The 15523-nt window shown below is 40.2% G+C and overlaps 2 protein-coding genes and 1 non-coding gene across 3 annotated transcripts; all 3 read right to left on the bottom strand.

Moving 5' to 3' along the window:
• Positions 1–1856: 1856 nt before the first annotated feature.
• On the bottom strand, positions 1857–1930 carry TRNAI-UAU (transfer RNA isoleucine (anticodon UAU)). The gene has a single exon. It is a non-coding gene; the product is annotated as a tRNA-Ile (tRNA).
• A 713-nt stretch (positions 1931–2643) lies between these two features.
• Positions 2644–5164, bottom strand: LOC133732027 (zinc transporter 6, chloroplastic). The gene is made up of 2 exons (XM_062159484.1): positions 4245–5164; positions 2644–3314 (listed from the first exon to the last, which is right to left on the bottom strand). Exons 1-2 carry the CDS (start codon positions 4971–4973, stop codon positions 3000–3002), a joined length of 1044 nt encoding a protein of 347 aa, XP_062015468.1. The 5' UTR covers positions 4974–5164; the 3' UTR covers positions 2644–2999.
• Positions 5165–7875: 2711 nt separating this feature from the next.
• LOC133730328 (uncharacterized) lies at positions 7876–9389 on the bottom strand. The gene is made up of 5 exons (XM_062157944.1): positions 9261–9389; positions 9111–9140; positions 8957–9026; positions 8420–8610; positions 7876–8114 (listed from the first exon to the last, which is right to left on the bottom strand). The coding sequence occupies exons 1-5, from the start codon at positions 9387–9389 to the stop codon at positions 7968–7970; spliced, it is 567 nt and encodes a 188-aa protein (XP_062013928.1). The 3' UTR covers positions 7876–7967.
• Between the last annotated feature and the right edge of the window lie 6134 nt (positions 9390–15523).

Here is a 15523-nt window from a genome sequence, read left to right as displayed (position 1 = left end):
CGGAAAATCAATCAAACCAGAATTGACATTAGGATCAGATCTGAGGTTATATTGGAAAATCAAAACTAATTTGGATTGCAAAAGAGCGTGGGTTTGTTACGATTTATGCTTTTGAGAAAATGGGGTTGGAGATTATGGCGAAGGCTCCACGGTAGATATATAGAGAGAAGAGAGAGAATGATGTCCTTGCTTGGAGACGACGCGAAGGATGGCTCGGCGGTGGCGCCGGACAAGGCTTTCACCTCCAGGTGTGTCGAAGAGAGGAGACGAAGGAGGCCGGTGGCTGCGCTCCTACTGCAAGGCCGGACAAGGCTCATACCGCAAACAGAAGCCACCGTGAACGGACTCGGCCCTTCAACTCGCGGCGCTGACGGAGACTTCGAGTTTGGGTCGACGCCGGCAACAGCCTTCGGACTCAACCAACATAACAACTTCGGCTTTGGGTCGGGGTCGTCGAGGCCATTATTCGGGCATCTAAGAAATGAAGTTAATTTGCCCAACCAGCCTGGTGTGCTGGTTTGGACGACTATGGGGCTTTACGGCAGGGGCTGCTGCAAAGCAAATCGGGAAGATAGAGAAAGAGAGGCAGAGATCCAGAGAGAGGAAGAGAGCAAAGGGACTCAGGCTGGGTAAGTAAATGACGCAAATACCCATCAAATACGCCACGTGGCACACAGGTTAACGCCGTTATGGACGGCAGGTACATATGTTAGGTCGGGTTAGATATTTGGGGTACCAAAGTGATAGTTTTGGAAACTTAGGTACCGAAATTCGGAGTCGCCCATAGTTTGGGTACTGTTTGTATTTTTTTTCCCCCAAAAAAAATAAAATAATTATTGAAGTGTGAAATTAGAAGGTCAGGGACTGAAGTGGTTTTATGGTCAAAAAGCTCAAGGACTAAACAGTATTTAGTCCTATATATATATATATATAATATATATATATATATATATATATATACACACACGATGCAGATCTACTAGGAGAGGGATGACGTAGTGACGTCGCTGCCACCAGGCACCAGCCAAACCCAGTGGTGACACAGAAACGTCACCAGATCGGCCGGCGAAAAGTTGGAGTCCAACCAAAACAATCCCTTGCAAGAACAGCAGCACATAACCCATCCAAAGATCTCCATAACCCAAATCTCTAAACCATACAAAACATCCTCAAATACGAACACAAGAACCAAAACAGAAGAAAAAAAGAAACGATCCGCAAATGGATCAAAGGGACAGACAACCAAAGACCGTGCAGACCCTTGATGCACTACCATATTCATCGGATTTACGTGCAGTAACAGGGAAAACCCCCGTTTAAAGAGACAAGCCAAACGACGCCGACATCGGAAAATGAAAGTTTTCAATACCTACCTTGTCGAAAAATGAACTTCAAGGACAAAAATACTCAATATAGGGCGCTACAAGCTATCTATAGGCATCACACTCGGAACAAGGACCTCTTAAAAATAAGAATTACATTTTAACAATCCATAAAATATTAAGGGTATTGTATGTTTTAGAGTTTTGTTAATATCTTATACCGAAAAACTCATTTAGGGTCTTACTTGGGTTATTTCAACTGGCCCAATGAGTTTTTTGTAGTTGAATTACCTAAAGTTTTAGAGTTTTGTTAATATCTGATACCGAAAAACGCATTCAGAGTACTATGTGTTTCTTACATGGGTTATTTCAGCTGGCCCAAAAAACTCTAACAAGATTGGGTATATGTGTGTTGTAACTCATATTGGGCCTTTGTCCAATGTCAGGTACTGCCTCTTGTTTTTAGTTGGGTTATTTCAACGCCCCAAAAATTAATCAGAAAAAGTTCAAAAAAATAATAATTTAATTTCAAACTGGTCCCGGCGGGGCTCGAACCCGCGACCTTCGGCTCATAAGACCAACGCTCTAACCAACTGAGCTACGGGACCTGTTTGATATTTAACTGATAATTATTTACTATAAATCGATTCTCTTTCTTAGAATGCACAAGGAGCCAAAGAGCTCAACTAGGGCCCAGGACAAGTAATAATGCACATGAAAAGTACTGCAATCTTTCTATAGAACTGAGATTTAAAACGTGATAATGCTTGTCTCTAAGTGACTGATATGCACATCTAGTTGCTTAGCCAAAAGCAGTACAATAAAGAAAAGAAACGACACTGATTATCAATTCAGATCTCCACTGAGAAAACAGATATTGAATCTATCTGTTTTGGCTGCTGATGTAGTTGCAGGTCTTTTGTTAAAGTAGTGCTCTGGCTAATTGGGGATGACAAGGAATTGCAGAAACTAGAAGAGTGATCGATCTGTAGTGCATGGCTAAAGTTAAAGATAAGAGCTCGTGGGCCTATTTGGTTGCCTAAATATTTGAAGATACTAAGACAACTATAGTGCGTGAAGCAACAATAATGGTTTTATTAATTTAGACTGCTGTACGTCTCTATTAGTGCAAGACACTATAGCTAAGTTACTTTCATTAACCCATTTGTGGTTTGGCCGACGTCCCGTTCACCTACTTCATCAGTCGGTGATCAGAAAATTTTTGGTCATCTAGTGTCCAATTAATACCACTATCATAGTTTGGTACAGGCATATTGATTATTGATAAATAGCGGATATGATCAACCCATAGTTTCAGAAGGAGAAGAAGGAAGATTCATCAAATAGGAAAACAAAGCTTACAATGATACATTGATACTCTTTGTACTATATTTACTCCCCACGTATCACATATCCCATAGAAGCGCATGTCTAGGATTCATGGTTTTAAGATAAGCAAATCGCAGCTCTGATCCTAAACTCTAAATTATAGAGATGCTATTGATCGGCACGATTTCTGTTACCAAGATCCAACAGAGGCTACAATGCCAACAACGTGCTAGCTAGTACCTACGTACTAACGATTTCAGAATATACATTTCACATTTCACAACATTGCCAGACAACCCATACCAATTCTACCCTGAAGTTTATTAGAAAAACAATGAGAATCCTCTTCTAGGCCCAAAGGGCAAGGATGGACATGGAGATGGAGCCAAGAACAAGAGCAGTGAATGAAGTTTTCCTCAACCATGAATTAGAGCTCATCATCTTGTTGTGGAAGAAATCAAGTGCTATGAGATCCACAAGAGCCATGTAAATGAGGATACCTGAAGAGAAAGACCCCAACAACCCCTCCAAGATTAAGGCATTAGTGCTACTATCGTCGTAACCTGTCACCGAGAATAAGATCATCCCCAACACTATCCCCATTGGGGTCGTCACTGCAAACATGAAGCACATGTAGGCCGTTGTTCCAAAGGTAAACCCTGCCTGCAATACATATATATAAGCAAAAATTTACTCTATCACGAATACTTTCTTTACTCCTTTACTATTTTAGTATTTTTAGGGTGCTTTTTGCAATTTTTAGGCTTCGTGCTTCTACTTTATGCACCTTTTGGATGCATCATGCAACGGTTTATCTTTTCGTTAGTGCTTGTCCTTTGTAATAAGCAAAAGTTGGATCAACTTTTTTTGGCAAAAAATTTCATTTTCACTAAGAACACGATTCCCACTAATCACACTACTGAAGCAGCAAAACATTTTCTTCCCCACCTGGATCAAGAAAACATGGGGCAAAAGAGAAACGGCCCAAATCGGAAAAGTAAAATGCGGCAACATTGCATTTTTTGTCCCAGTGTTTTGATCACATTGTAGTCGTTACGCTTCTAGTTTTCCAATTATATTTGGAACTATTTTGTAACAATAGAAACAAATATACATATCACCGATAAGCCAATTTGTTGTCCTTTTGAAAGCGGAACAGATGCCGAAGTTAACGAAATGGAAACTTAAGTCCTATTTCTAGTAGGAAGAAACAAAAGTTACAAAGATTAGACTCAAAATTGCAAAATTCAAAACCTATACATAAAAGAATCTAAGAAAATGCCATTGATCAAATGTGTAATGTCACACTTACTAAGTTTGTTAATCAAATTTCATTCACTTTCATCCTAATTTGTTGTACGAGCTAAAACCCGTGATTTAGTTAGTAAACAAATTTCGTGAGCAAGTTCATTATGACTGTATTAATCAAATAAAAGATTTTGATCTGCTGACATAACGTGAATGAATGCAATTAATCGATTGTTAAAAACTTACTTAAAATAAAGGAATCTAATTTGTATAGGTAACGAAAAAAGAAATCAAAAGAAATAAGAGTACATTAGATGAAATCTCTAATTAAATAGTTTAATTTACCTGAGCAATGCAGCCGCCGAGGCCCATCCCCTCGAAAATCTGATGAAACGCAAGCGCAGCCACCAATGGCCGAATGGTGCACTTGTTCTGAGACATCCCCATCGTCACTCCTATAATCACCGAGTGAAATATTATCCCTATCTCCAACACCTGCGACACCAATCTCTGCTTCAGCCGAATGATCATCTCCTCATGGCTATGGCTATGGCTATCACCACCGCCACTATCGCTAACTGCACCCTCCACGGACTCAACTTTCAACTCGATCGGCGACGACTTCTTGGTCCCTAGCTCCTCCTGTGTGCTCACCGAAAGGACCTCGTATTGGCCGTGGGCGTGGGTGCTGTGGCTCTCCATGTGGGCGCTGGCGGTGAGGTCGACGAGGAGGGCGGCGATGGCGCCGATCATGGTGATGAGACCGGAGAAGGGGTAGTCCTTCCAGGGATGGCGGGAGGCCACGTGGCAGTCGGCTAGGGCGGCGAAGGCATCGGGGAGGACGTGGACGAGGGAAGTGGAGAGGATGACGCCGGCGGCGAAGCACTTGATTATGAGAGTAGCACGGTCGTAGGCGGGCTTGCCTTGGAAGTGACGGGCGAGGAGGACAGGGGAGGTGATGCCAACGACGCTGGTGATGAAGATGACGGCGATGGAGATGAGCTTCAGCTGCGCGGCCGCGTGGCCGTCGCGGCAAGCGAGGGTTCGGGCCGTGTCGGCACCGCACGCGGCCATGGGGTGTGTAAGGTCAGGTCAAGTCGACGGTTACTGTTTGAAGTTAAGAGTGAGAGAGAGAGATTGTTTTGGTTTGTGACTTTGTGGACTTGTTGTGTTGTGTACTTGTGTTACGAGGGAAAGAAGTTAAGAGATGAAAGGAAGGGTGGAGAAAATTGAGTGGTGTGGAGTGCACCGATAGGGAGAAGAGTCTCTTCCCGGAGTTTTAATAGACTGGGGCACTGGGCCAGAGAAAGTTATTTGTCGCAAACTTGGAAGTCATATATTTAATAGACAAGCATACATAGTTATATGATAAGGTTTTTTTCCTTCAAAACCCTTTTAATTGTTAATTATATGGATTAACGTGTAAGCTCTCAGTTTCACATAATTTTTCTCAAATATAAACATATGCTTTATTTTGAAACCTTAAGTGAATTTATATATTTTAGAATATAATATAGGAAGTTATGAGTTGAACTTCTGATTCAAATTTGGCATAATATATATGATATAAATTTGATAGCGACTCCCTCACTCGTATTTTTTTTTTTCTTTTTTGAGAGAGAATTGTCAATTTATTGATAGTTCAGTAAGAATACACATAACGACCAAACTTCAGTCAGAATGGGTCATTACCTAAGTAAATTTACATTATCAAGCCATTAAACCTGACCAGAAAAACATAGCGACACACTCATATGATTCAATTACAATCTAATTGGATGATTCATTTACTAAACAACGTATCTGAGTTCCAATCTAACATAACGTTGTTGTTGTTTTTTATTATTATTTATTATTTATTATTATTATTATTATTATTATTATTATAAATCAGGAGTAGGGGATATTTGACCTCTATCAATATTTTGTTGACCGTGTAGGTCTATAAACTTTGAAGGGTTGAGATTAAAAAACTTAGAATTCATTTTTTTAATCTCAACCTTAGATATTAAATGGACAAAATACTGTTTACTCCCTATACTTATAGGGTCTCGACATTTCAGTCCCTGACGTTTCAATTTCACCTAAAAATTCTCTGAACTCTCCAATTTCACCCAATTAGTCCTTGCCGTCAACTTTCCGTAAAAAATTCCGTCATCTTGATGATGTGGCAGTTTTTTCACAGTAAAATGACTATTTTACACTCACTGACCAAAAAAAAAATTCTCTATTTTTTTTTTGTTCTCCTTTTTGTTTTTTTACTCTCTTTTCTCTTTTTTTTTTTAACTCTATTTTCTCTATTTTTTAATTTGTTTTTTTTTTTTAACTCTTTTTCTCTATTTTTTTAAACTCTCTTTTATAAATTTACATATCTATGTCAACGGTAAATCGCTAGGCGCTAGTCGGGTGGTGGTCAGGGGACTAGAGCCCAGACGCCTAGGCGGTTTTATATTTTTTAATTTTAATTTTAATTTTATAGCATTTATTTATATATTAAAGAATATATATATATATATATATATATATATATATATATATATATATATATATATATATATATATATATATACTTAAAATAATATCATGAGTGCATGACAATTATGGAAGGCTGGAAGGCGTACTGTTATTCTAGTAAAGGAACATTCTTTATGATAAAGTAGATAAGCTTAAAGCATCCTCCTAATAGGTCATAGAGCAAAAAGAAAGACTACCATTACAACATAATACACCAGCTGCAAGAGAGACATTAAGGCTGTGTTTGTTACGGGGGACTATTATCCCCCACCTTATTTCCTATAATAGTCTAGGACTCTTCTAGCTTGGGATATGCTATGTTAATACATGACCCATGTTTGGACTGCTTAGGACTAAAGAGCAGAATAGTCAAAATAGTCATATCCCATGTTTGTTTATGTATTGGACTAAAAGTTCACATACAGCAAAATAATCATAGATTGAGAAGAGAAACCACAATCTGCATACTTGTAGTTAGTTTTTACACATTGACAAGTCCACCTATTAATACAACACAGCCTGAGATAACATGAGCAAGTTCAAATCGATAATTTTCTGCTATAGCCCAAATTGGTTTTATAACTTGACACTGCAGTTTCCAATTCACTTGTAGCTGCATAACAGAATAAGTAACTTAGAATAAACAGAATAACATGTAAAAGTAACAACATAACAAATAACCAACATTTTCCAAATTAAGATGTCATAAAATAAATTGAAAGACAGTTATAACACATAAAAGTAAACTGCATCCTATTTACTAGCTGCTGCTGGTTTCTCTTCAAGTCCATCAAGTTGACCAAGAAATAGTGAATAGGTACAGCAATGACAAGCAGAAGGAAAGATTTAGTCCACTGTAGTCGATGAAACGTATAGATGATTTATTATAGCACCATAACATGTAAGCTTTCTGTTAAATAAAAAAGAAGGCACCAGCCTGGGGGTTGATTGGAGGTTACAAATCCTTTAACATAACTATGAATCTCACAAATAGAATTGCATAATTCTGACAATCCAACTATACAATTGTTTAGAGACTAGGACTAACCTTGAAGGACATTCTTCCCTGCTTTGAGAAGCTTCAGTGAGAAATCAACTTGCATGAGTTGGTTCATATCAGATACTTGATTACATCTTCACATCTATATAGCTACACAGTATGCTAAAAATATCTCCGAAAGGGCGTATCTCACACACCTGAATACATCTTCTCATCTATATAGTTAGTTCATTATGTTTTCCTTTTTTCATTTCATCAGAGTTACAATTTGGATGAAAATGTATTCTAAAAAAAAAAAAAAAAAGATGAAAATGAGGACAAGCAAGAGACCATTACTTCACACACATTATAATTAGTTCTACATTCTGCTCGTAGGGTATAACCAAACACTTAAAACTAAGAGACCATTACTTCACAGACATTATACTATTCCTGTAATCCACACATCCGAATAAGATCCTCTTACACGCAAAATGCTAAAAAGACTACAAATTTCTACTACCAAGCTTCTGTTTCTATGATTCAATAAAAAAAGAAGCAAGCTTTAGTATTAGCTATACCTGAGCTTGGCCAGCTAAAACCACAGCAACACCAAGAATTGAACTATCTGCAATAATTTCCTCAAGACCCTGATCACCCCATTTGCATTCTACTCCTGGAAAATGTTTCCCAGCAATCTCAACTGCACTTGTAGCAGACTCCTAGACCAAAAACAATATTAAATCTATGATCAAACTATCCAAATCCAGAATATTAAATCTATGATAAAAACAGAGATGTTGTTAAAAGAAGAAAAAAAACCCAGTCTTGAAATTGATCAATTCTTACCAAATCAAGCTACCCAGACACCAATTGTTACAACCCATAAACAATTGTTAATAGAAAATCAATCCATAGTCTTTAATTTAACCAATCACAGTAGATACACCAGAAGCTCGATGGGGTCGAAGGGAAGAGGGAATCAGAATCAAAGCAAAATGAGCATGAGAGAGAAAAGAAATTGAACCTGGACGAGTAGTTCAAGGAGGATGAAGCGCGATCGAGAGATGGAGAGACGAGGCTGAAGCGAGCGAAGGGATGGAGAGACGAGGCTGAAGCGCGCGAAAGGGATTGAGCGTTGCTGAAGCCCTTGCTTCCAGAGTCCCGTGAGTTTTGGGGGTTCTGTGTAAGAAGGTCGGCAGCGGATGCGGGGACTCTCTTATCTCATTTAATTGAGTCCCCATATGTGCCAAACGTGGGACAAGTCTAATTTCATTATATAAGCTAGTCCAATCCCGTCCAGTCCCACGAAACAAACACAGCCTAAGAGTCTTGACATTATTAAGGGCAACAGAAAACTCATTTATAGTTCTATACAGAACTTCACTTAACTGGCATATTCTCTATTAACCTTGCTAAACAAAATAACTGCACACAAAAACCATTCCGACCTCTATTGTCTGCTTAGAATACAGGATAACCGTAATCACAGAATCTAACTATCCTATAATATAAGGAAGAAAAAGAACAATTACAGCCTCTAAAACATTCACTACAGGGAGACCTTGATTATCAACCTTGGGGTAAGCACAAGCCACACAGCTGGTGGCCACTTCTAGGAACTTCACATTCAGCTAAACAAGTATAATTTCTACCTGCAAAATGAGTTCAGTTTTCTAAGTTGATAATGGGAAAAAATTTCGTCTTTTTTCCCAGACTCGCAGAGTCACAGTGCTCCCACTCTGAACCTATTCAATGAAAATGAAGATAACAACATAAACAACAAAACACCATACTACTACATAGTAAACTTGCTCACTTAGAAAGTTGGAAACAAAGTCTGCAAGACTGCAACTTTGAGTTCAAACCGGATCAAAGTACACAGTGCACTCAACACCACCATTTTCTATGTTTGGATAACCTACAAGATTTTCTCCCCCATGAAAAAGATCATCCACTGGATTTTCCAAACAATCAGCAATTGTTTTAATAAACATTAAACAACCAGCAATTGCATTAACGAAGCATCACTTGATTCAATTCCAAACAATTAGCAGCTGCAGCAAGCCAAACATGGATTTCACATACCCAATCAATTAAGAAACAATAATTTCAGAAGACCCAATCAATAGACCAATTCAAAGAACGAAGAACTGAATTTGATTGAAAACTTAATAACAAGGAGAGACAGAGACAAAGGCTAAAGATTGAGAGAGAGAAAAGCAATATTGGAGATGAAGTTCTGAGCCTCATAATCGGATTGGAAAGTCAGGCGGTGGGGAGAGAGAGAAGCATGCAGTGGTCGACGGTGAAGTCGCAGTCACTACGATGGCCGATTGAGAGATGTTGACTTCATTGGGTTTTGGATTGAGAGAGATGCAGATCGCATCTCGCAGTCGAAGAGAAAAGTAGGCCGAAGGAAAAAAAAATGTATAAGCGCCGAAATCCGCCTAGACGGGCCGCTTAGCGCCTAACCACCTCCCGCCCAGGCGACTAATCGACCGCCCAGGAAGCCTAGGCGGCTGCCGAACGTCTTCTCGCCCAACCCTACCGATTAGACATTAATCGAATCGGAGAGCCGCCACCCAGCGCCTAGGCGGCCGAGTTTTAGAACACTGATTGCAGCTATTAGATCAAAATTGAAAGTACAGGGGTGTTTTTAATGAAATTAGAAGTCCAGAGACTAAATTGATTTTGGACCTAAACCACAGGGTAGTAAACAGTATTTAGCCATTTAATGAATTTCAACTTCTATTTCAAAAAAAATAAAATATGTTTAAGGAAAACTGAAATTGGGAGAGAATTGTTGCTGTACTTTCATTGATAATAGGGGCCTCTTTATATAGAGGATTACAATGCATAGAATATAAATTGTACAAGGAAAGGTAATAATACATTGAATGGATATCTCTAAGATTCTCCGAGATTATCTTTAATTAAAACTCTATTACCACTAGGTCACGTAACCTAGAGTTTGGGCCAGACACATATTCTGGGTTTACTTGAACACTCTCCCTTGTGTCGCCCAAACGTGGTACTCCTCTCGTTGCCTCATTAAAAACCTTGCCGAGTAACAAAAACCAAGTGGGACAAAAATAACCTCGGTCGAAAGGGAAAAAGTGTACAACACACCCTTCACGTTTCGAGACAATACATGTAGACATCTCCCCCTGATGTCTGCATCTCCCCCTGATGACTACGGTCATGGGAGTTTGGATAACTTCCAAACGATACTACCAACATGTTCCTCGAAAGTGTAATTTAGGCAATGACTTAGTGAGCAAGTCTGCCACATTGTCCTCAGATCGAACCTAGTTCACTTTGATCTTGAGGAGAGTCTGTTGTCGTTGATTATCCTTGGTGATGTCGCTTTTGATGTAGCCTTGCTTCATCTGTTCAAAACAAGCAGCATTATCCTAAATGCTCGTAGGCTCATCTGTGATAAACTTCACACCACAATCGTTCAAACATGCGTAATTATGGATCCAATCCATATACATTCACGAACCTCTTCGTGAAGAGCAATAGTATCTGCATTGTTCGAAGATATAGCGACTAGGGTCTATTATGTAGACCTCCAAGATATCACGGTCTTTACCCATGGTGAACGTACACTTAACCAGTTTGGGAATGACATTTGTGTGGGTCAGAGAAATACCCAATATCAGCAAAACCATCCAAAACACATGTTGTTCTGGGATAGGGATAGAGGATGCAGGCCAGTCTTGGCGGCGTTCCTGGTGCGTGATGGGTCCAAATTCATCATCTCTCTGTAAGGATAAAGCATGCTCATATCAGTTGTACATCTCTAGTATCGAAAGATATCTTTTACACCAATCCAATGGCGTCGCGTTGGCGCAGAGCTATACCTTAGCTAACAAGTTCACTGTAAATGAGATGTCCGATCTTGTGCATTGAGCTAAGTACAATAATGCGCCTATTGTACTTAACTAGGGCATTTCTACCCCTAGCGCATCTTCGTCATCATCCTTCGAACGAAGAGGATCCTTTTCAGGATGAAGACTATAGACGATCATGGGGGTGATTGATGGCTTGACCTTATCAAAATACCTAAGCATCTATCCACACGATGCTCAAGTTTCAAACCGAGACATAATCGTGTTCTCCCAAAATCCTTCATCTCAAACTCGGATTTCAAGTGTTCAGCGGTTTCCCTTAACTCTTTAAGAGCTTCCAACGAAGATCATGTCCAACATGAACCGCGATAGAATCCGAAACTTGTTATGGAAACGCGCAGGCATATCCTTTCCCAATCAAGTAGTCACTTTAGTGAGCGTTTCAACCTCATTGCAAACGCGCTCTGTGGTCTAGAGCCACTTAACTTGGGTAAATGAAGTTCACCATGAACTTTCATGTATATTATGTATCTAGATCCCCATTTAGATACGCATTGACCAGATTTGTAAATTGCATGTTCAGTTATTCGGAAACTACCAAACTGACAGGGTAGTGGAATGCAATGACATCTATTACGAGAGAATATGTCTCATCGTAGTCGATTCCAGGGCATTTTGTGAGAAGCCTTGCGCCATAAGGCGAGATTACTATATCTTTTTCTCATCACACTTTCTAACGAAGACCCATTAATCAACAGGTTTTATGATAGGAGGTGTTGGCATCACTGGCTCAAATACCTTCCTCTTCGTTAGAGAATCCAACTTAACCTGGATCACATCTTTCCATTTAGGCCAAATTCATTCATCAACGGAGCGTGGTTCGATATCATCGGACTCAACAAACTCATGCGCAACGAAACGCGTAACTAACTCATCAATTATGACGGAGTTTATATCCCACGTCTCATGTACACTAGTGTAATTTTCAAAGAGCTCTATATTCTCAGGAATAGGTTCTGACGTTGAGGCGTCCCCCAACGATAACCATAACCCGGAAGATTCTCATGAGACGGATTTTGAGTGTTGATGATCCAAGGATTAGATTGTGCCAAAGCATCATTCGAGCCCACGGGCCTCCCACAAATCCTAGCTGGGGCCATAGCCTGTAATGCCAGAGTGCCACTCTCTTTGGCATTGGCGCCATGCTTACCTCCGTGTAGGGTGGCGTTACGTCCTTTCGTAGGGACGTACTTCCTTGCAGGCATATTTGCAGCAGATGTGTGATCTCGTCACTTTAGTAGGGATCGAGATGAGACATAGTGGGGACAGACCACGACAATTCCTGTTGTTCCTGCTGAACAACTGTGTTCTTATCTCCCCCTAACGACGGGAAGACTGTCTCATCAAAGTGACATCCGCAAATCTAGCGGTAAGGAGATCGCCTTGCAAGGGCATTAAATGGCGGACGATTGTTGGAGTCTCAAATCCAACGTAGTTGTCCATTCGTTTGTAAGGACCCATCATAGAGCGCTGTGGCGGCACAATTGGCACATAAATAGCACACTCAAAGATGCGTAAGTACGATACTTGTACCTAGTCACTAGCTGTAATGCAGAGGTAGTTTGAGTGTCGGTGGGTCGTAGACGAATTAGTATACCTGCATGCGATATTCCATCACCCCAAGCGGATATAAGGAGATTTGTACGCATTACCAATGTCCAGACTACCATCGTAGTCATTTCCTCGAGACCATTTGGGTGTGTTCATAGGAATATGATGTCCAACATCAGTCCCAATGCAATAACCATCAAAAGTCTTCGATGTAAACTCTCTAGCATAGTCAAATCCAATTGACTGAATAAGATGATTCGGGGAGTGAGCCCGTTGTTATATGATATGTGCTAGGAGTGTAGTATAAGCAGCATTTACAGGTGGACAATGACACAACACGTGACCAGCGTGTTTGCAGGTCAACCAACATCATGAGATATTTAAACGTCCGCAGGTTGGTTGAATCAGTCCATAGATATGGATTCTATGTAAGAACAGAATGAGTATGTTCATATCCTTTGCATAGGACGGTCTCAGTCCTAATTTCCCTAAGGAACAGACTTTGTAAACGAGCGAGAGGCTTTAGAAGCAACCAATGAGGATTTTGGTTGGGCCTGAGCGTCTGAAATGCTATTTGAAGCAAAGTTGGTGATTGCAGCATCACCTAGGGTGCCATCACCATGATGTACGCTATCCATAGCGTCATGGATAAGGACTATGCCAGCCCTAGGCTGGTGGTGGACGGTGGCTGCTCCAGAGGCAGCGGCGGCGGTCACACTTTAGTCAAAGAATCAACTTTTGATTCATGCTTTGTTTCGCTCGAAAGAAAGGATGTCCATGTAAAGTCTTTAGTAGACGGATCATTATATCATGACTAGGATCACCTATCCTGTCGTGACAAAGCCAATATGTGTCTAAATTCAAGAGATCTTATCTCATGACTTTATCGGATTCAATACCTCAAATAGAGACATATAGTCCACTAGAGAGACACATAAACTTCTCTAAGATGCGCCTTCATTTGCAATCGTTAGAGGTATTGCAAAGGAACACATTTCCATTCTCTACATGCATTTTCGCATGGAATCCGTTGGCTATTCATAGGTGCGATTTTCACTAGGAGCGTAGAGAGTTTCTGTGACAGTAATCAAGGTGCCATTTGGCAAGGGGAACTTGGGCTATTCCATGTCCTTGAATTAATATTGATGGCCCGGCCATCGTAGTCACAAAGTCATATGCTCAGAATAAAAATGGAATCATAATGAAAAGAACTCGAAATTTTATTCATAAGCCAACAGAGTTACATCATTGTTTCTTTGACCAAAGAAAATCTAATCCAAAATGCTAGCTAATGCAAAACAATGGTAGTCGTCTAACTTCTTTCGGTAATTCCAAAATAAATGTGACCAGGTGAGTAGAGAGATGTCGGTGGAGCAAGGCTCGCTTAAGTACCACTAATCTTAGAACCTTCCTAGACATCACACTTACTTTGGATGAGCCTACTTTGAAGAAAGACTAAACCATTGGCATTTACTACAAAAATATATGGCAATTGCCTATTACATCTTTTGGAAAAATAAAGACTTAAACAGATTGACGATCTATTGATCCTAGCCAGATTTGTAATCTTTAACCCTTCACTCTAGATCATCATCTTGATCTTCTTGTTCCACATCGTGAGCTTCTCTTGCTTCACAATATTCTTTGTAGGCGGTGATAATTTCTTCACGAACTCTACAAATGTGTGCCCAATGACCGGATACTCCACATCGAGAACATGCATCTCTTTGCTCAAACTCCATTGATTGAGGTGCTTTGAAAGCGTCATTTAGATGGCTCTTAGTGTTGGTAGCGCCACCAACATGGCCAGAGGCATTGCCTCCCTCTCTCTTTCCACGTTGACCTCTTCAGTTCCGTGTTCGCCTATTTTGGCGGTTGTCTTCCCAAGTAGAGCGATTATATGGACCAGAACGTCCAGAAGTAACCCTAAGATTAGAGTTTCGCTATTGGCGCCCTCTCTTAGGGGCGCGACTATAATTGGATTCTGGAATATGCTCTATTTCCACCGATCTCGAATTATAGTTCTTCACAAGGATGTTGTCATGCATTTCAGCGACATTTATAACTCCAATGAGCTCATGAAACCTTGTGATCCGTCTTGCAGTAACATTCATTCGATAGTTCTTTGCAACCATCAATGCAGAGACGGGGAAGGTAGAGAGAGTCTCCTCAATCAATATCACATCTGTGATCTCTTTACCACATAATTCCATTAAGGATTTAATGTGAAGTGCTTCCGAGTTGTAGTCAATAACTGACTTGAAATCACATAAGCGGAAGCTATGCCATCTCACTTCTAGTTCAGGAAGCATGGAGTCACGGACGTTACCAAATCTTTCTTCGAGTGAGACCCACAACCTTCTGGGGTCTTCTTCATATACTCGTACTAGAGCGAAGCATCCATATGACGAGTCATTAGGATGATGGCTTTCGCCTTATTTGCCTCTAAGGCTGCTCTATTTGCTTCCAAAGCTTGAGCTTGCTCAACAGTTAGCAAGTCCTAGCTAGGCTCGAGAATCGTATCCCGGATTCTATCGGCCTTGAGATGCAGGCGAATATCACAAACCCACTTGTGATATCCAGAGCCAATTGTTCCCAATGGAGCAAAGTCCAATTTGTTCAGGTTACTTATCCTGAAAGAGAACAAGAAAATGGGTTAGTTT

The sequence above is a fragment of the Rosa rugosa genome, chromosome 2 (assembly GCF_958449725.1).
Source record: "Rosa rugosa chromosome 2, drRosRugo1.1, whole genome shotgun sequence".
Taxonomy (NCBI): Eukaryota; Viridiplantae; Streptophyta; class Magnoliopsida; order Rosales; family Rosaceae; genus Rosa; species Rosa rugosa.
Note: the sequence above shows the minus strand (reverse complement) of the source record. Positions and strands in the feature narration are given on the sequence as shown.

Coding starts and splice junctions, on each gene's coding strand:
- LOC133730328 (XM_062157944.1), bottom strand. CDS start 9,389: ATGTTTATTAAAACAATTGCTGATTGTTTGGAAAATCCAGTGGATGAT. Junction 9,141..9,260: donor GCACTGTGTACTTTGATCCG/GTTTGAACTCAA, acceptor TTCATTGAATAG/GTTCAGAGTGGGAGCACTGT. Junction 8,611..8,956: donor CCCCAAGGTTGATAATCAAG/GTCTCCCTGTAG, acceptor AAATGAGATAAG/AGAGTCCCCGCATCCGCTGC.
- LOC133732027 (XM_062159484.1), bottom strand. CDS start 4,973: ATGGCCGCGTGCGGTGCCGACACGGCCCGAACCCTCGCTTGCCGCGAC. Junction 3,315..4,244: donor TCGGCGGCTGCATTGCTCAG/GTAAATTAAACT, acceptor TATGTATTGCAG/GCAGGGTTTACCTTTGGAAC.